General features: G+C 40.1%; 1 protein-coding gene across 1 annotated transcript; it reads left to right on the top strand.

Moving 5' to 3' along the window:
* The first annotated feature begins 834 nt into the window (after positions 1 to 834).
* Positions 835 to 21,406, top strand: MOK (MOK protein kinase). Its single transcript, XM_074868808.1, is given in 11 exon segments — positions 835 to 1,242; positions 5,740 to 5,854; positions 7,601 to 7,690; positions 9,300 to 9,367; positions 13,125 to 13,203; positions 13,741 to 13,789; positions 14,720 to 14,898; positions 19,600 to 19,811; positions 20,402 to 20,503; positions 20,914 to 21,126; positions 21,315 to 21,406. Coding segments are annotated over 8 exon segments (633 nt in total). The 5' UTR covers positions 835 to 1,235; the 3' UTR covers positions 19,646 to 19,811; positions 20,402 to 20,503; positions 20,914 to 21,126; positions 21,315 to 21,406.
* The last annotated feature ends 394 nt before the right edge of the window (positions 21,407 to 21,800 follow it).

Raw genomic sequence — 21,800 nt, 5'->3', positions numbered from 1 at the left:
CCCGCCTGCAGCGATGTGGCGCCGGGGGGGTAACAACCAACACGGGACACGTTCGTGGGGTGACTTCACCTCGAAGTCAGCAGGCTGACTTCCCCAGGTTTTCTAGGATATAATTCAAGTTTCATTTAATGAAACAAAATGCTGATTTTGGGCATTTATTTCAAAGCATTTACTCTTCTGGCTGTTTAATGCGCTGTTAGGATCCGGGTTTGCATGGACAGATGATTCACCCTTTCCTAGTATTTTGCTTTTTACTACACGCACCGCATTTAAAAGACAACTTTTCTTCCCAGCTTTGAAGCCTACGTTAAAACACATTACGTCCGTTTAGCAAAAGGCAAACACTATGAAGCGAGGGTGAGGACACCTCTCCAAAAGGCAGGTTTTCGGAGGCCGGCTCACTACCGCTCGGTGAGGAGAACAGGGTCAACGGGGAGCGGGGCCGTGGCCCAGGTCTTCGTCTCTCCATTTCCTCCTTCTGCAAGTTGGGAGCTGCAGACGCGCGCGGCGCTCTCTACAGCCCGACGTGGAGCCCGCCGAGCTCACGCCTGCAGTGGCACACGGAAACCACCAGGGACCAGGAGATCACCACAGATGAACTCGAGCCCGTCGGAGCGCAGCCCAGACCAAGCGCCCGCACCGGCCGCCTGCGTCCAAGCGGCGGACACAAGCCAAGGCCACCGGTGCCGCCGCCGGACTGACGGAGCGCTCATCGGCTTGGACCGAGGGGCGCACGCATCAACCCCCCACCAACCCCAGGCTCAACGCCACCGTCTGAAGGAAGGCAGGAAGAATCGCTCCGCACAAACCAAGCCACGCGCGGAGGTACGAAGGGCGAACGCGCCAGGCCGCCTCGCAACCCCTCCGCCCCTTCACCCGCCCTCCGCCTCAGCGGGCAGTGCCGCGGAACGGCCCCCCCGCGCCGAGGGGGCGCGGCGCATGCGCAGTGCTCCCAGCGCGCAAGAGGAGAGCAAGGAAGGCGGCCGGCCCTGCGTGTGCCCACTGCGCGTGCGCCCTACCCTGCCCCGCGGCTGCACTGCGCCTGCGGGGCCCGGCGCGTGGGCGTGAAGGGACGTGACGTGTGTGATGGGGGTGGGGCTGGAGGGGAGCTGGAGTCTGCGCGGTTGCCAGGGTGACGGGAATACAACATGGCGCGCTGAGGGCTGGGCCGGGAGGTGCCCGGAGGGGGCCCGGCCGCTCTCTCGCTCACCCCGAGACCTGCAGGCGAGCGCAGGATGAACAGTAAGGGGGTGTGGGGGAAAGGAGCGGGCCCTGTTCTGTGTGGAGGCCGCGGGCAGAGGGCCCTTTCTGAGGGGTGGCGTGGGCCCCGGCGCCTCTGAGGAGGCCGGCCGTCACCGGCGACCCTGGCCCGAGGGGATCGGGGTCCCAAGCAGCGCGGGGAGCGCCCGGGCTGAGGCGGTGGTAGGTGCTTTTGTAGTCCCTGGAAACCGCTGTCGCTGCAGCCCGCTGCCAACTCCTAGTTCTCCCTACCGAGCTCGCACATGTAAACGCTGGTCTCTCTCTGCATTGCCAGCCCTCTTCAACGGGGTGCTAATAAATGTTTCTCCCACTCCTGTGAAAAAGTAGCCTGTCTGTCTTCTGGTTTCTCTGAGTACTTTTTCAGAAATTGCTAAGTTTTCTCGTGCATTGTTCTGCAAGCCTTTCCTTCCATTACTTAGCATCCTTCTTCAAATCATCCCATGTCACATCCTACACATTTCGTATGTTTCTGAATGCAGTAATTGTGTGCTGTAGCCTTGTGACTGAAGCTGAACTTCTTGTTGCTTTCTTAATTTTTTCGGTCATGTCTCTGCCCACATGCATTAATGTCATATTTAAATTTCATGACTTTCTCTTCCTCAGCATCTTGTCATCTTTACAAGAAAATATCTGCTTTAGGTGTTTATAATTGCCTGTTTTGACTTTTGTAGTACTATCTTTTCTGTCATTTTGCATTAGATTCTTTAATTTCAAATGATGATTGATTTTCTGTGCTGTCTAGTTATAGTAATATGGGTATAGTCTTTGAATTCCATCACTTGCCTGTAACTTTAATTTACATTGTTCTTAATTCCCTGGGTCCTGTAGCCTCTTGCACATTAAACTGTTCTTCTGTTGAATGATTACCTCTTGGCCATTTTCATGGCCACTTTTTTGGTGTTAAACTAGTTCAGCTTGCTACAACTTATTCTTCCTTACCTTTATCTGCTTTTTTGCTGACCATTCTAAGCCTGAACATCTGTGTGTGCTGAAACAGAGGGAAAGAAAGGAAAAGGTTAGGTAATATCTAGCTTGTTATAGATGCCATGAAAGAATTGCTAACTAGTGATTAGGTCTTCTTTATTCTTTAATGTTATATGCAAGTGTAATTAAAATGCTGTTAATTTAATCCTCAAAGCTTTCAGTCTTAAAATGCTGATAAAATTCCTGACATTTCTGTCATTCATCTTTGAGTACCACAAATTTGGGTAAACTAACTGGTAATTAGTTTTGGTTTGTAGCTGTGGTAAGAATTGACGGCTTTGACCTGACCTCTTTCAGTGTGTGTTTGAAGTCTGTTGTTTTGGTGGGGTTTTTTGTCACCTGGTCACTTTTGAAGGATCAGTTATGTGGTGCTGAAGTGGATTTTTAAGAATCTCTAGAAATCTTGGCTTGTGGATGCAAATTCAAAATTCATATTAAATTGTTAGTACATTTGAAGTCTAAATTTTATTCTTATTCTATATAAACTTTTATGCTATTGCTCTTACAGTGTCTTGAGTTCCTTTCAGGTTCTAATTAAATGATAACTAACTTGTCACATGATCATTCTCATGTTCTCCCTAGGAGAAAAGCTCTCAACTTCAGTGACCTGTTTTGTTGAGAGTTTACGCATTGATTTTACACATCAAAGAGACATTTCAAATAATGGCGTTTTCATTCCTGATTCTGCACTTTATTCAATCAGTTGAAATTATTCAGGTCTTTGCTGTCATTCTTTTCAATGGATGGCTCTCTCTTAAGTGCCAGGTTAAAGCCTCAGTTGTTTGTTATGTGTGGAGGGTTTATTTTGTGTATATATAACACTCTATTGTAAAAAATTAAAATAACTTATACACTTTCGTGAAAAAAATCTTTGGTGCTGTAAGAATGTTTTAAAAAGTGTGTAAAGAATTAACTCTTCTTACAGTATTAGAACTCTTCAGTTCAAATGTTTTTAAAAAATCAAATTCTTTTGGGCCCTTCACAGTCACTTGGACTTTTCTTGTAGGAGCAAAATACATGTATAGAAGAAAATATAAACAAAGCCAAATTATATAAACATATACTGTCTGACTTCTTTATATATCTAAAGATATTTCCAATCAATTTGTACAATAATGCTTTTCCTGAGTTTCTCTGCCCAAGTACTTTGGTTTTTAACACTTACAGCTCATATACCATAGATGCTAAATCTTATTTTCAGTTCATATGATTTGATTATTTTTTTTGATGCCAGATAATTATATGGGATTGCCATTTGTTGGAATCAAAGAGCAGGTCAACAAATAGCTATTTTTTTTTTATCTGCCTTGGGTATTTTTTGCCACAGGGTCTGGCTCTGACATTATATGAACTTATAACGTGGCCAGTGTGCATCTGACTGATTGGAGGGCATCCGTTGCTACCAAAAAAAATCTGTTGATGCTTTTTCTTTGGAATTCTGTAAGAGTGGGATTTAAGTATTCTGAATTTACAATCTCCTTCTTATATGTAGCTATTTAGATAGGAAATTAGACTTAAGGTGGGGGTAGAGAGCATGGTGCAGTGTGATTTCTGCTGACAAAGCATGTTACTTGCTCAGTCATGTTGCTTAACGAACACCAAAGGCTAGGGACCACCTTGCTTTAAAGCACTAACTGACCAGTTATCAAATAACAGCCACATGAATTAAACAGTCTTATGGTCTCTTCCCTGTTTTGGAGTCTCTGTTAGAGATTGCCTCCTTTGCCCATAATGATTTTCAATTCTGTTTCTGCTTTTAAAATAGTTCTGTATGTAAATTGTATGTATAGAGTGCATTAGATGGTGTCATTGATTTTAAATTACTCTGCTTTTTCCTATTTTTCAAATTTAGATGGCCTAATTAGTTAGTTTATGATCCAGCATGATAATGATCAGAAAACCTAAGCAGCAGGTGGTAAAAATGAGAAGAGCAACTGACAATTCTCACAGAAGTACTGGTACTGTATTGGAGAGAGAGGGATTTGCAAGGGGAAGGTATCTACTAATCAAAATACAAGCATTTGGATCACAAGGAAAGGGAAGACCTTTTTTTTTAACAGAAGTGCAAAAGTTGGGGAGGAGAAAAGAGATGAAGACAACACCAGTTGATTGCTAGTTGGAAGACAGTGTTAGAATGTCCCTGCCTAAGTAACTTTTCCTTCTGCAAAATTTCTTGGCAGGCTTTCTCCACTGTGAGGCTGTATTTATACTTGTAAATTAAACATATCTGGCAATCTTGGACACAAAGAGCAACGGGCGTGAAATGGCCCACATCTATGCTAGTAAATTCTCTTATCTTCCAAAACAAGGCAGTAGGACAAAAACTGCTGTAGGAATGACCTTAGAAGGAGGCCTCACATCAGACTGGGAAGGTGCTTAGGACGGTGGTGGTTGTCACAGGCCAAATCCATGCCAGGGACTGTTGTCACAGTAACTAATACAGACAACACTTGACTGAATTTACTGCTGTTGACATAGCTTAAGGCTCCTGCAGTTATTCTGACTCCCACAAAGGGTTGAATATGATAAAATAGGTTTCCTGCTCTGCCTCCCTCAAAATGACTGGGTTTTGATCTTTCTTAAATAATAAGACTGTGTCAAAAGCAACAGCAGGATAAAGCTAACCAGAATTGGTTTTTGCTCAGATGAAATTACTGGAAGAATTATCAAGGATAGAATCTGTAGGTGCTAAAAATAAAGGGAAACAGGAGGACAAAGTGGGTGAAGGGAACCAGGCAGTGGGATTGGTAAGGAACAGTTAATCACAGAGCTGAAGGAGAATAAAGGAGAAAAGAAAAGAAACTTCAGTTCTGAAGGAAATTAGGTAAAGACCCAGAAATTAATATAAATAAAGCTTTCTTCATAACCCTGATGTTATCTGCTTCATCTCTTAAAATTCTGCAGAACTAGTATTGACTGATTTTCACATCCTTTTGTTTGGTGCACGTCATTATTAAAGCCAAGCATTATTTTTACCCTAGTGCAAAACTAATATCTGAATTTAATGTGGGAATAAAGCTTTAAAATCAGCAACTGCTTTGCTTAAAAAAAAAAAAAAAAAGGCAAAACCAAACAAAAACACCCAACCCAAAACCAAAAAAACTCCCCACCAAAACAACCAAAAACCCATGCTGGAACAATGACAAGACACTTGCTTTTCAAGGTAATTTTATGTTTTCAGTACAATGTAAATAATTTTTTTTTTTTTTGGTGTAAAAAGCAAATAATAAGTTCAGGTATGCGTCGCTAATGTGCTGTAGCAGAAAAAAAAGTATGAAGTGCTGTGTGCAGAGGCATCATGTTTCCGAGCAAGGAGGTAATACTTTGTCTAAGATATATATATATATATAAAAATATCTTATGTGTTAACAAAAAAATCTTTTATTTAAAAATCTTCCATTGGTCAGAATTTACCAAATCCAGTATGGCTTGATACGCAGTCTTCATAACAATTTCTATTTTAAACATACTGAAACAGTATATTTTTGTTTTTAGAATGTAAACCAGTTGGTGAGATAGGAGAGGGAACATTTTCTGATGTTGTGAAGACACTGAGTCATAGGGATGGAAAGTACTATGCATGTAAACACATGAAGCAACATTTTGAAAGGTATGCATAATTAATCATAGTACTACAGAAAATCTTATTTAAATTCAGTGGAGAAATGCGAAATTAAGACTCAGTGAAGTTTTTTGAATGCACATGTATTTAAAAGGTTTGCATGTAGTACGGAAAGGGAACTCTGCTGCTGATTATGCAGGGCCTTCCCATTTGGCATTGGGGTTATTTCCTTGAGTACTCTAATGGATGTCATCCACTGTACTAAATGTTGCCTCACCACTTGGTCGAGGGTGGAGTGAGAAGAATGAGGACTAAATAGTTGATTTCTGCCTTTCCAAATGCACTGAATATACTTGTGCTGGTTTTCTTTTTGCTGTAAATAATAAGAGGAGAAATGTGCCAGACCTCCACCTGGACAATACTTTTTTGAGTCTTACTTTAAATACTGTCTTAATGCAAGTTAAAAACACTGTATTTATACTTAGTCCCTGTATAGCATTAGTACTACTTTGTATTTGCATTTATATTTAATTACATCCATCAGTAAGACACTCTGGTCACAAAATAGGTGCTTTTTATCAATGAGGAAAATAGAGGAGAGGGCTATGTGGAAGTAGACATAGACTTGACATTCTCCTCCTATACGTGTCAAACCATGCCTTTTGGGTCACTGACTTTGTATGCTCAGTGAAATATGTTAAGTTCCTAGTGAGATCAGTGGGAGTGACACATTTGTACATAGGAAGTAAAATAGGACATTTTGCTCTTAGGTGAGATTCCACAATGTAACTCAGCTTCAAAGACTGTACGTTTAAAAAAAAAAAAAAACAAAATAACTCAAATATCTTCAAGTAATGTGGCTTCTGATTCTCTGTTGTGTTGTTAGAGACTGTTGGTCCATTTATACTGACCAAATGGTCCAGTTTACGATCAAAAGAGTATTTAAACTAACTGCTTAACTGTATCAAGGGCAGATGGTGTACAGTTCAGTGGTAGGGCATGTAGCATGTTTAAAACATGTTTTAGGCCTTTAACCCTTTGACAAATTGACTGACAAATTCTTTTGATGCAATGAACTCTTTTAGCAACAGTTAACAGTGTTTTAAACAGAACCTGACCATAAAGGTATTTCTCATAGTTTCAAATTGGAAAATACTGTTTTGGTGTTTAGGCTTAAGTCTGTGAAAAGGTGTATGTGCCCTGTTCTGATCCATTAAATAGTGAGCAAAGCTCTTTGTTTCCCACTTCCTCCCCAGAGTTTCTGTAGCATGTAGTTTTGTTATTTATTAAAGTCTAGGAGGGCAACATAATAGTTAAATAATAGTTGAGTAGTGTCTATGTTTCATGTAAGAGGTTACTATCAAAACTTAGTTTTAAATGTTAAATTTGGCAAGACTAGATGGTTGCTTTCAGCATCACGCTGTGCAGTAGTTGGAACATGTGTTACACCAGCGCAGAATAAGCAGCATTGTATGTACTATTATGCAACACAAAATTCCTTCAGATAGCTCCTCGGCATGGTAACTGATGTCTGGAGCACAACACATTACTACTTAACTTGTTTGGGTAAGTCCAGCTACTCCAGACTGCAAGAAGGAATAAAGCCATTCTCCTGATTACTGATTTGCTCCATAAAGAAACAAAGCAGGCAAACAATTTATCAGGTCCTGCATTCAAAAGTTCAATTACAGACTAAAGTAGAGTAGGTTCTGACAGTCTCTTGGCTGGGAAGAAAGACAATTATAATCCATCCCTAACTGCAAGTCAATCTTCCTCTTTTTAATTCAACTTTAGTATGGAACAAGTGCATAATCTGAGAGAAATACAAACGCTAAGGAGGCTGAGTCCGTATCCTAACAGCTTTTTGTTACATGAAGTTGTTCTGTAAGTATGGTGCATTCATTTCTTTCTTCCTTATTCCTTTCTTTGAATGATATCCAGTAACTTTTGGGTCTAGAGGCAACCTGTAGGCACTTAACCAGCATGTTATCCTAACAGAAAAAAAACAATAAATGTGTCAAATTCTGAAGTCTCCATGCCTTTTTTATTGAGAAAGTCTGATGTAGCTCTCACTTTCTCTGACTCTTTTGCAACAGACCAAAAATATTTCAACATCAGTATTAAAATCACAGACTAGATACATTTTAAGCATAGCTAAACTTAATATCATAATATGTAATACTTGCTGGTGATTTCAACCCGTGTCCCATATCCAATGAGTAATTTGACTGCACAACATTGTGCCTACTGGAGACAGTATTTTGGTTAGGCACACTCAGAGCTTATCTGCTGGAATAGGCTCTGGTGCTTCAAGGATCTTGGTTTGAATTGTCAGTTTGAACTAGAGATTGAGGCAAACCATTTGGCAGTATCATTTCATAGGCAACTTTACAGACACCCCTTTGCAAATAATAGAAGTTTGTATCTCTGCCTTAGGCAGCAGCTGAGATACCAATTTGGGAAGAGATCAGTCTGTGATGAAGTTGGGTTCCTTAGCCTCATTAGGCACTTAAGTGTCTTCTGGGGACATGTTCCATCTCACAAAGAGATCAGGTTTTATGACAACGTTTACTCCATTGCTGTGTGTTACACTTCATCACTATGCAACAGCAGACGTATACTTCATTATTCAAATACTTGACACAAAACTTGTTGACTGCTCTAAAGTAATTTTTACTTGCTCTTCAGGCTCTCTTATTCCTCTGCTTAAGGCTCTGGTACTATACCATTATTGACAGGCCCGTTTTCTACAAATATATGGAAAGCCAGTAATCGCGTCAGCAGCTGAGCTTTCTGGAATTCTCAGCTTCAGCTGCCGTGTCGTTAACGAAGTGTAATCCAGATGGCCAGCCAGCTCGCCTAGCTCTTTCACAGTCTGTCTGCAAACTGAACTGCAGATTGTACCCTCAACCTTTTGCTGTCTGGGTTAATGGAACATTGCAGAGGGGATGTACTTTAATGCAATTATCACATAAGAAGAAGTAAAGACCCAAAGATGTCTGCTTCTGCAGGGCAGCGAAATGGAAAATAAACTGTCAGATGTATTATCATTATCATGATAATACTTAAAACTGCTGTTGTCAGCAAAACACAGATTCCAGTCAGGTACTCATTTCCATGCAATAGAACACTCCAGGTAACCTAACTAGAAAGTGTTTTCATATGTGGCATAATGGATTTCCTGTCTTTTATTGTAAGATTGTATCAGTTAATTTACTGGAAATTTCTTGATATTGAACAGTGTGATACGCCCAGAAAACATGCCTGCAAATAACTTCATGGAGTAAATCAGTTAACTTTTGCAACAGACACTTTGCATAGTATAACCAAAAACTAATGATACCTCAGACCCTAAGTTGAAAAACTTCTATGATGAAGTATCAATTAAAAATGAAAATGTCCATTTTAATACTGGTTAAACTAAGTACTTTTTTCTATGTTGTGTACAAATGAGCATTTCTAGGTTAAAGTCTTCTTATTTGTTTCTTCAAAGATAAAAAGCTGGCTCCCTTTCACTGATATGTGAACTTTTGGAACTGAATATTTGTGAGCTGATCAAAGGTATGTAGCATATGCTTAAGAAACACATGAACCTTTCTTGTATAGATCACAAAGTGGAATTAATTAATTTTCACTTGGTTGTTCACTGTTACATATTATAAAATTCATAGGGAAATTTTGTGCTGTACTGCTTTACTCCTTATTTCTTTCCGGTGTGATATACCCACTTGTTTAAGGCATGGATGCATGCAGAAGGTTTCTAAGGAGTCAGTGACCATCTCTTTCTACGTTCAGAGTTTACATGAAAACAGGGAAACAACCTTGACTGCAAAGCATAAAATAATTGCTTTGTGTAAAAAAAAAAAAAAAAAGTACAACTTAAATAGATCCTTTGTTGGATCAGAACTGTAATGATATAACAAGAAAATAACTCTCATTTGTTTCAAAAATTACTGAATCAATGAATAATAATTTTCAGTTTTTATAGCTAGTAAAAATGCCTTTTACCAAGTTTTCTCTAGAAAATAACATTGTTGCCTGAAACCTTCTGTATTTAAAAATTTTTGGGCTGTTTGTCAAAGCAAATGGGAGACCATAAAGCTTAAGGAGGCGATCCTACAAAAAAGTGTAGAACAAAAGCTGCTTTAAAATCAGACCTCATATAGACACCAAAGGAGTTGGATACAACAAATGAAGGGGCACTTACTTATAATTCAGTATTAAAAGAGGATTTTTTTCTGAATAATTAAAAATTTATAATGTCTTAACAGTTGGGAGATTCATTTAAATAACTGAGCATGCAATTGTCATTCAATGCAGTAGAGTAGATAAAAAGACTTTCTCCCAAACATAACATTAGTGGCACTGAATATTCAGATCTCTAACAAAAGGAATAACCCTGTTCCTGACCTAGATAAGAATTTGAGATGAAAATACCGTTGTTTGCTGAAGCCGACAGGAATATTTGCTGGTTTTAATAATTTTCTAGAATAATAATTTAATATTTTCCCGAATAAATTTGTTAAATTGTAAAGTCAGAGTAATAGCATATAGGAAGGAGTCCTCATTGGATAGTAAGTTAGTCCAGTGCATTAAAAACAATCCTGCATCATCTTCTTCCAGGAAAGATACTGTACTTCAGTTATGAAAAATCAGAATGTTTAGGTTTGTTCTTTAACTGCCTTTTTTTTTAACCTCAGAGTATTTGCTTTCATTTGCTTACGTTTTTCAGTGTTTCATTCTTTTCACGTGAAAAAGCCTTCCACATTAAGCATTGTATACAGATGGAAATTAGTCTAATAGTTTCAGTATGTTCTGCTATGTTTTTTTTAATTTTAAAATACAGTTTTTATCAAATTCGAGTTTTCCATAAGAAGATTGTTTTCCTGCCACTTAGTTTTAAAGACTTCCTTTCTTATGACATGGTGAATCTGTTCAAAATGAAATCTGTGTTCAACTGTAATCTGAAATGCTGCAGTTAAGGGTTATCTAAACATTAATCTGGGTCTATCTGAACTTCTATAAACTGCTGGTTCTTCTTTATGGTCTGGATTTTGTGCCTGGACTGTGTTTCCCATGATACAGTGTCTTTTTTTTCACCTTGTACAAGGTGGTGCCACGTGGGGTGGAGCTTGTCAAATCATAGAATAAAATGGGAAAACAAACAACAGATTCCTATGGAGATTATAATAATAATTTTATAAAAGTATTTTGATATTTTGGAGTATTAAAGTATTTCATTTGTGTCAAGTGTTTTGCATTTTTCAGAAATTAATTTTGGAGTTTCAAAGTGGATATGTCAACACCACAATTTTCTAGGGGGCAGAAAGAGTGTTCTATTTCTTTTCTCCCCCAAACAACTCTACTTGTGGCTTATTGCGAAGTCAAGAAATGTAACATCTGGCAGTCATTTCAAACAATAAATATGGCAAAGATTCCAAGTATGTAATTAAATTGGAAAATTAATCGTAGTTCTGAGCCAGAACACTTATCAGATGAGGATATCTAGATAACAGTGGCAAGTACAAGGAGCTCCTTTTGAATTTTCAGGATTGTGATTTGAAGGAGTGCATTACTAATTTGTAGAACAATTAAATTGTGTTCATTAGCGATGGTCTGTCACAAAACAGTTTTCAGAATGTACAAAAGTAGTTAACATTTGAGGTTATTTTGTGAATCTTTACAGGCTATAGTACTGTGAATGCTTGTCATTTTCTGACTACTCTGAATCTTGCAAAATTAGGTTTAATGTGGGTCCAGAACAACTTGAAGCTTTAAGTTGGAAAAATCTAGAGGCAAGCATGGTTTGTACGAAATTTTGTAATGAAGAAAAACTTGAAGCAAGGGTTGACTGAAAATGAATTTCTAATTTAATAAGCTGTATGGAGACACTTCTGTAATTAGAACAGTTCACTGTAATGCTACTAATGTGGAAAGTTGATCCTCCTGGTTTTTTCCTTAATAAACTGACAGATTCATGTTATTTCAATCAAGACAAGGCTATTTGTCTTTACACAAAGTCACAATACTCCTGCTATTAATGTATAGTGGTATCACAAGTCACTGAATAATGGAAAAACAGTCCTGCCTTTTGTTTAATCAAGAACAGTTTGGTCATTTAAAGCAATAAAAAAAAATATGGCTCAGAGAGAGGTGGGGAAGATGCCTCAAGCAAACACAATTGTAGTCTCAAGTGCTGCTGCCTTACGATTCGCTTCATTGTTACTTCCAACTAAGGTTTCTCTAATGATAAATCTGGAGGTAGAAGAGCATCTGCTCCAGATTTTACTAGTGACCTGTAATAAAAAAAGCAATCAAGCATGACTTCTTTTTATGAAGGCCTGAATTTTTAAATACTAATAATAATCAGAGTGGGTTTGAATAGCTGTATTTTATAAAATCTTTTCTACTATAAATGACAAAAATCCTAATGTTGAAAACACCATTTACCTCTACTGGGGTAATAATACTCCAATTCCTGATGGAAATGGTACTCTGTTTCAAGTGCTTTGTTACCTAATCCTGCTCAGTGGATTATGTGGCTGACTGGAGGAGTACTGTAATCGGTTAGGAACACAAGTCCCGCTGGCTGCTAGGACTTGCAGCCTCAATGAGTTAGTGTCCTGATAATCTCTCTCCTCCTCCCCAGGCAATTACTCATACTACTGTCATCAGGCAGATCAGTACCTGCTTTGTTTTTCAAAAATGTGATCATTTCTGCCTCCTTTGATGACATTGCAGTGTTACATAAAGGCATTACAGCAAGCTTAAAAGGCCTTTGGAGCCTATGAAAGAAAAAAGCTGAGTGGTTACTGAACGGCTCTGAAAAAAGATAAATTTTATAACTGGCATTATTGCACAACGGCAATAGCAAGCTAAACTACATAGGTTAACCTTTAATTTGCAAGTCAAGCATGAATCAGTGATTTAAGCATTGCAGTAATTTGAGGTGATTGATATGAATCTTGAACCTTAAGGATAGTTACTTTGTTTAGAGAGGAAATTAGATGTTTAGAAGTGACATATTGCAGTTCTGTTAGAACTTGGGGAAACAGATACTGCAAGAAAAACACGCAGTAAAAGCTAAGGCAGATGACAGACTATTGAATTGACAGTTGTTAGCTGAGCTATTCTGGTGCATACTGAAATCTAAATTATGTCTGAAATTGAGTGGAAAATGGATTGCAAAGCCAGCTATAAATGACAGAAATAGTATAATTGGAAAAGGTAATATCAATGCACTACTGGAAGCTGAAGAGTAATTTTTTTGTATTCTGTTGTTTGTTAAGTGTTTGTAAAACTTGAAATTTAATTCTAGAAAGGAGAAAGCCATTACCTGGAAAAAAAGAATTAAGAACTACATGTATCAGTTATGCAAATCTCTTGACTACATATAGGTAAGAGACCTGGATGAGCAACAGCTTTACAGTAAATGTATCATACATTTGTTTCAGGGTCATCTCTAAGCAGAGACATCTCATCAGGGTCATCTCTAAGCAGAGAGTCTGCTGGGGCAGCAGACTGCTGCAGGGAGAAAAAAAGCTATTGCCCAGATGCATCTTTGCCTTTAGCAGAGCCCTGGAAGGCAGCAAGCAGGCAGCCCGTGCTGCTGCCAGCACCCCAAAGGACTTCTGGACCTGATGCAGGAAGCCTCCTGGGCAGGGGTGGCCCTTGCAGTCCTTTGGTAACCCTGGTGAGAGCAAAAGCAGAAAGCCTGGCCTCCCCTTCCTGGACTTGCCCTTTCCCCATTCCCATAACTGTAGCTGTTGTCTCATCATGGTGGCAAAATTCTATTTTTTTTTTTACTCTGCTGTTGATAAGTTTGAAGAAAGTGTTAGTTTCTTTAAGTATTTTTTTTTACAAATAACTGGAAGCACTGATAATGTTTATCTTTTTACTGAACTCTTCTCTCTGGTGTGTTTATATTGGTACAGAAATGGGATATTTCACAGAGGTGTGAAACCAGAAAACATATTAATAAAGGTAATTAATTTTATGTGAGAATATTTAACTGCAAGTGAAGTATTATCAGTGTTTTTACTCTGAGAAGGTAGTGCTTTTTCATGAATAAAAGGACAGTTTAAAAAAAAAATACAGACAGTTACCTCTAGTACCGTATTCCTGATCTAGAGGAATGAACAAGCAAGTTTGTTATTGGCTAAAACCTGAAATGAATCAGATGCATTACAGCCTGCATGTGGTCACTCCAATCTAAAAACCTGCCCTTTATCCTATATTAGTATATATTTTTCTCTCAGTGTTAACCTAGAAACAAGTGATAGAGTTCGGTTCTGCAGCTCTTTCTTTCTACATTCAATTCCCATGTTTAGTGGAAGTTATTCATACAAAAGTGAGCACAAAGTGTTAGCTTTCAGAATATTTCTTCTCTGAAATCTGTTTTCCTGACAGTTTCAGAATATTATTTTGCTCATGTCTGAAAAGCAAGGACTTCAAAATTCTGAATTTCTGAAATTTTATTTTCTAGAGATAAATTTTTCTTTTAAGTCTTAGAAGTGGACAAGAGTAGCCATTACAAAGAGAAGCCAAAGCCACCTATTATATCACTGCTAAACACAAGAACTCTAAGAAAATAACTTAATCCAGATGTCCTATTTAACAGTCTTCCCTTCAGTAATAGTCCATATGCTTTTCAGTTAACTCTTAGGTCTTTCTTTTAATGATGCATAGAACGGTATTTGCACATATTATGGGACACAGGTATCTTCAAGCCTGGAGCTATGTGCTATTTAAATGCAGTTTTACTGCTATAATACTACCCCTAGGATTTCTGAAAGTTTATTGAAGTAATCTGTGATTTCTTTTTCAATGACTACTTCCCAAGTTTAAGGAAAATCTTTGCTTGAATATTTCTAATGTTTCTAATTTGTCAAAATACTTTGTTTATTTTTGCAGCAGAATATCCTGAAGTTAGGAGATTGTGGATCTTGTAGGAGTATCTGTTCTAAGCAGCCCCATAAAGAATGTATCTCTGCATGCTGGTACCGAGCACCTGAATGCTTACTTACAAATGGCTACTATAGTTACAAAATTGATATGTGGCGTGCTGGCTGTGTTTTCTGTGAAATCACAAGGTACATTGTTCAGTGGAGGGTCTTGCTTATTATTAATCAAGAAAATCAAAAGTAAACAACTCAAGGAGCATGTGGTATGGGTACTATGATCTCCATGGTTTTGTGGAAGCTTCTGTGACTAGTCTGCAGGGTTCATGAGGCAGTAATCCTGTCTTGTCTGGCACTCTCTTCACCCTATGGCAGGTTAGTAATAAAGCAGTGGGAAGTTCAAGAGAACGTAGTACCAACAAATATTATTTACAAGTAAAACAACATTTTTGAAACAGTGACTTGTTTTGTTGTTTGGTTTGCATTTTGGTTTGTTGTCCATTGGCTTCATATTTGAGTTTGGTAAAAATGTTTTCTCTGCTTTATCTCTGAATAGAGTATGGCTCATTTCCTGTCATGAGCATCACTAACTATCCTCAATCTTGTTAATGCACTTCATGGTAAAATTTTTCCTTCTTTTTTTGACTTACTATTCTGCAAAATCATAGGAGATTAGATAAGACACTCCATCTGACTTACTACTTTGATTTCTAATATAAGTGTGTTTAAGACCCTTGTGCCAGGACCTTAAGTCCTGGAATATATTGAAGTTGGATTCAGGAAAACCTGGATTAAAGTCCTTTAAGCTTTTCAATGACGATGAAAATAAACTCAAAAAATTTGTCACTGGTCTTCAAGGAAAAAAAGGAAAAATAACCACCATGAGTATTTCTCCAATATCTTTGTGCCCTAGCAACAGCAGCAGCTCTCCTTTATTCTCCTCCCACACTGCTGTCTCTGATATGCAACCAGGAGTGATAACATTTGCTTTACTTCTTTCCTCCTCCTCCACATGGCAAGTGCAGCTGCTGCCATCACCGTCACATTAAATGACAACCCTTATGCTTTGCCTGCTAACTTGTAGAAACAGTTCTACTTCGGTCAGAAAACTGTTAACAGAAAAATCCCAAATGTGGCAGTTCTCTTGCAAAGTAAATTGGGACCAAAAGCTTTAAAAATGTCATGTTTTTCCATTTCAGTTTGAATCAGGTGAGCTTTGAAGTTTGGCAAGAAAATTACATGCTGCAAACTTAAGTTTTCTTAGGGCAAAAAACCTTAAAGATATCTCCTCGTGCTTTTAGCTTAATGTAACAAATTTCATTCTTTGCAACCACTGCACATTTTCAGAGACATGATAGATGTGTTCAGAGAGAAATGAGAGATGTTTATTGGAAATTATAGAATTAAAAAAGATACAGTCTTGCTCAGCTAAAGGAAGTTATGGACAGGTTTGTTTCTTTTTAAGTGCATCTTGCAGTTTTTGCTGTTGAACATTTGCATAAGCCTTTATGCTTTACACCACATTGTGTAAGAATTTTTAGTCTTTTACTCAGCCATGCTTATCTTTCAAATCTTGGTCTCTCTCTTTCTGTTCCTTATAAATCATAGAATGATTTGGGCTAGAAAGGACCTTAAAGATCATGTAGTTCCAACCCCCCTGCCATGGGCAGGGACACATTCCACTAGACCAGGTTGCTCAAAGCCCCGTCCAACCTGGCCTTGAACACTGCCAGGGAGGGTGCAGCCGCAGCTTCTCTGGGCAACCTGTTCCAGTGTCTCACCACCCTCACTATGAAGAATGCCCTCCTTACATTTGAATCTGCTCTCTTTCAGTTTAAAGCCACTACCCCTTGTCCTATCACTACATGCCCTTGTAATAAGTCCATCTCCATCTTTCTTGTAGGCCCTTTTTAGGTACTGGAAGGCTGCTATAAAGGTCTCCCTGGAGCCTTCTCCAGGCTGAACAGCCCCAATTCTCTCAGCCTGTCTTCATAGAAGTGCTCCAGCCCCCTGATCATCTTCATGGCCTCCTCTGAACTTGCTCCAACAGGTCCATGTTCTCCTTGTGTTGGGGAACCCAGAGCTGAATGCAGTATTCCAGGTGGGGTCTTACAAGAGCGGAGTAGAGGGGGAGAATCACCTCCCTTGACCTACTTGTCATGCTTGTTTTCATGCAACCCAGGATACAGTTGGCTTTCTGGGCCGTGAGGCACATTGCTGGGTCATGTTGAGCTTCTTGTCAACCAACACCCCCCAGGTCCTTTTCCACGGGGCTGCTCTCAATCCCCTCATCACCCAGCCTGTATTTGTGCTTGGGATTGCCCCGACCCATGCACAGGACCTGACACTTGGCCTTGTTGAACTTCATGAGGTTTGCACAGGCCCACTTCTCCAGCCTGTCCAGGTCCCTCTGGATGGCACATCCCTTCCCTCCAGCGTGTTGACCGCACCACACAGCTTGGTGTCATCAGAAAACTTGCTGAGGGTGCACCCGATCCCACTGTCCATGTCTCCATCCAAGATGTTAAACAGCGCTGGTTCCAGTACCGACCCCTGAGGAACACCACTCGTCACTGCTCTCCACTTGGACATCAAACTGTTGACCACAACTCATGAGTGTGACCATTCAGCCAGTTCCTTATCCACTGAGTGGTCCATCCATTTAATCTATGTCTCTCCAATTTAGAGACAAGGGTGTCATGTGCAAGAGTGTCAAATGCTTTGCACAAGTCCAGGTAGATGACGTCAGTTGCTCTTTCCTTATCTACCAATGCTGTAACCCCATTGTAGAAGGCCACCAGATTCATCAGGCACGATTTGCCATTAGTGAAGCCATGTTGGCTGTTGCCAACCACCTCCTTATCTTCCATGTGCCCTAGCATAGTTTCCAGGAGGATCCACTCCATGATCTTGCTGGGCACAGAGGTGAGACTGACTGGCCTGTAGTTCCCTGGGTCTTCCTTTTTTCCCTTTTTAAAACTGGGGGTTACGTTTCCCCTTTTCCAGACAGTGAGAACTTCACCAAACTGCCACGACTTATCAAATATGATGTATAGTAGCTTAGCCACTTCAGCTGCCAGTTCCCTCAGGACCCACAGCTGCATCTCATCAGGTCCCATGGACTTGTACACCTTCAGGTTCCCTAGATGGTCTCAAACCTGATCTTCTACAGTGGGCAGTTCTTCCCCAGTCCCTGCCTTTGCCTTTTGCATCCTGGGCAGTGTGGCTTGAACCGTTGCTGGTGATGACTGAGGTGAAGAAGTTGTTGAGTATCTCAGCCTTCTCCATATCCTGGGTAACCAGGTCTCCTGTTTCCTTCTGGAGAGGGCCCACATTTTCCCTTGTCTTCCTTTTATCACCAACATACTTTTCTTGTTGCCCTTGATGTCCCTGGCTGGATTTAATTCTATCAGGGCTTTGTCCTTCCTAACCTGATCCCTGGCTGCTCGGACAGTTTCTCTGTATCCCTCCCAGGCTGTCTGTCCTTGCTTCCACCCTCTGTAGGCTTCCTTTTTATGTTTGGGCTTGTCCAGGAGCTCCTTGTTCATCCATGCAGGCCTCCTGGCGTTCTTTCCTGACTTTGTCTTTGTCAGGATACATCACTCCTGAGCTGGGAGGAGGTGATCCTTGAATATTAACAAGCTTTCTTGGGCCCCTCTTCCCTCCAGGGCTTATATCCCATGCTACCCTGTCAGGTGGATCCCTGAAGAGGCCAAAGGCTGCTCTCCTGAAGTCCAGGGTAGCAAACTTGCTGCACATCCTCCTTGCTGCCCTAAGGTCTTGAACTCCACCATTTCACTGCAGTCAAGGCTGCCCTTGAGCTTCACACTTCCCACCAGCTCCTCCTTGTTGGTGAGAACAAAGTCCAGCATAGCACCTCTCTCTGTTGGCTCCTCTGTCTGTCACTTGGAGAGGGAAGTTATCATCAACACATTCCAGGAACCTCATGGATTGCTTATGCCCTGTTGTGTTGTCCTTCTAGCAGGTATTGGGGTTGTTGAAGTCCCCCATGAGGACCAGGGCTTGTGAACGTGAGGCTGCTCCTATCTGTCTATAGAGAGCCTCATCTGCTCAATCTTCCTGGTCAGGTGGCCTGTAGCAGACCCCCACTGTAATGTCTCCTGTCCCTGCCCTCCCTTTAATCCTGACTCATAAGCTCTCAGTTGGTTCCTCACCCAGGCCAAGCTCCATGCACTCCAGCTGGTCACTGACATAGAGGGTGACACCCCCGCCTGGTCTGCTCTGCCTGTCCTTCCTAAAGAGCCTGGATCCTTCCATTCCAATGCTCCTGTCATCTCCATGATGCCAGTAAGATTGTAGCCCTTCAGGTGTGCGCATGTGTCTAACTCCTCTTGTTCATTCCCCATGCTATGTGCATTTGCATAGAGGCATTTAAGTTGAGCCCCTGATGAAGCTGACTCACTGGCTGGAATGGCTGCTGCTCTTCAGGTGCTCTCCTGCTCACCTGTGACCCCTCTCCAGGCTCTGGGCATCTACGCAGGCACTGGCATCAAGCTGGTAGGAGTGGGATGGATTGAGGTTCCCCTCCCCCAGCAACTTTAGTTCAAAGGACTCTTCACCAGCTTGACAAGCCTATGAGCGAAGATGCTCTTCCCCTTCTCTGACAGATGGACCCATCAGCCCCCAGTAGGCCAGGTTTCTCAAAAGCTAGTCCCATGGTCTAAGTAGCCAAACCACTGGCTGTGGCACCAGCCATGGTTCCTGGATTACATTTTTTTTGTGGATTGCACAGTTGTTCTTCACTATGTTACAGTTTTACATTTAGAGACAGCACATTTTTGTAGTTCACACAAAAGCTACTCCCAACTGCTTGTCTTAATATAGCTGCACAACATGAATCAGATCTCTTTTCTCTCCTTCCTCTACTCAAAGCTTTATGAAGACATTCAGAGGAGTGTGCAGCCAGCTGTTTGATTGAATTTGCAAACAGTTAAAAGAAGTTTCCCCCTTCTATAAAGAGGGCTGCTTTCAAGAATCATGTGGTGCTACTGAAGTGTTTCTTAAATTATACGCCCGAGAAAATGCTCTGCTAATATGGAAAAAAGCAACATGTGCAAGAAACAAATGTTAGTGGACTTAACTTGGTAAGTCAGATTGCTCTATTATGATAATGTTTTCAAGGACTCTGTGCAACTTTATATTAACTGAGGATCAGTCTCAGGAACACAGTTCAAATTACAATCTTTCCAGTATTGCTGCTTGTAAAGAACCTGTGTGTTAGGAACGGAATGTTTCTTATAAATATGTATTTGTACGTGCATACACAGCAAGAGGGACTGCTTGACTCTGCTGTCTTAAAATGAGGAAAACATGTTGTCTTCCAGGATCACTTCACCACTTCAGAGGAAAACACAATCCCATATCTATTGCCTTTCACCAGGAGGGATGTTCTCTTTACATATTTTACCCCAAACCTGTGAGGAGAAAACAACTACAGGTTTCTGTTTAATAACCCAAACTACTCTTCCCATCCAAACATGCAGTTGTATTGATCTGCTGCTTACATGTTATCCTTCAGTTGTTGGTTGGTATTAAACTGTCCACAAATGAATAATTCTGAAATGCATATTCCTCATAAATGAAAATTTTTTTTTTTAAGCCAAGTGGCAGCTATACCACTTAAACTAGTTTAATTGTGTCTTCTCTAGTGCTAATACTATCTCTTACCTTGCAGTTTTCAGCCTCTCTTTCCTGGATTTAATGAGCTGGACCAAATTTCAAAAATCCATGATGTTATAGGCACTTCTGCTAACAAAACTCTCAACAAGTTCAAGCAGTAAGTATGCACTCCCGTAGTTACTAATCTCACTGTTTAAATATCCACAATATAACTGTACAACTGTGTGCAATTTCTGCTCAGGGAACCACCACAAAACTCTAGTTCTGTTGTGATGGCTGCTTGCCCAGAGCAGTGTCTTCTGTCCCTACCCAGAGACAGTCATGCATCCATGATTCTTGTAGGCAGAGCAGAGGACATCTGAGCCTGTGTCAATCTTACCTGGCCTTTTATTTCCATAGTATCTTTAAGGCTAATGACATGACTTGTTAGGAAAGAAAACATTTTTTTTCCATGTATTACTTGTCCCTGAGAAATAATTACCTAAATCAGATGAGGATAATTTTTTCAGTAAATTGTAATTCTCTCTGAATATGTATGAATAACCGTTCTCAACTTGCTTAACACAGGTCAAGAATTGTGAGTTTTGATTTCCCCTTTAAAAAAGGAAAAGGAATACCCCCTCTTGTGCACAATTTGTCTCCCAAAGGCTTCTCTCTCCTGTATGCCATGATAAAATATGATCCTGATGAGAGAATTGCTGCCCATTGAGCGTTACAGCACCCTTATTTTCAAGAACTCTGTCAAGTGACTTCAAATTACTTCAATCTTGAAGACTAAAAGTAAGAAGTGGGGGGAGAACTCTGTGCTTATTATTTAAAGTGAACTGAAATGAAGTTTGCTTACAGTGCTAGTACTTAGTTTGCAATACAATGAACATAATTCAATCAACATAATTCTTTGCATTAAGTCTAAAATTCACCTAAAGCACAACTGATGTTTTTCTCTTTTTTTTCTTTTTTCCTCAAAGTTTTTAGGGCACATGAGACACAAGCTTTGGCCATGCACAGAAAATTAAGGTTACTAGGAAATACATCAGGGCAAGTACCTCTGCATTTGTGGCAAATTTCAAAGGAAAGTTAAAGACAGGTAATATTTAAGTGGAAGAACTGTCAGCCCGTTTCGAGAAAGTAATTTGTGGCACCGAGCTTGTTAGCTAGAAACCAATGTTTACTTAAGCTGATTACTTGGTTTTATTCGGTTTGCCTAAACACTGATCTTTATTTGGTCTGATGCAGTTCTCCCCCCTCCCCCCAAAACACATGATTTAGAATTCAGAAGCTGTGATACTACATAATCCCTTCAGTAGACTCTTGTCATAGTTGCTATTACTTAAAGGGTCAGTTCCATGTTTTTTTTTAAATATCATCAACCTCTTTTTGCTGTCTGCCTTTGAGTTAAAGAGTTTTAGAGATGAAGTTGTAGCAGAGACAGAATGTGTGCTTTTGCCTTTTCA

This window comes from Strix uralensis, chromosome 4 (assembly GCF_047716275.1).
Source record: "Strix uralensis isolate ZFMK-TIS-50842 chromosome 4, bStrUra1, whole genome shotgun sequence".
Classification (NCBI taxonomy): Eukaryota; Metazoa; Chordata; class Aves; order Strigiformes; family Strigidae; genus Strix; species Strix uralensis.
This window is presented reverse-complemented; position numbering and strand designations above follow the sequence as displayed.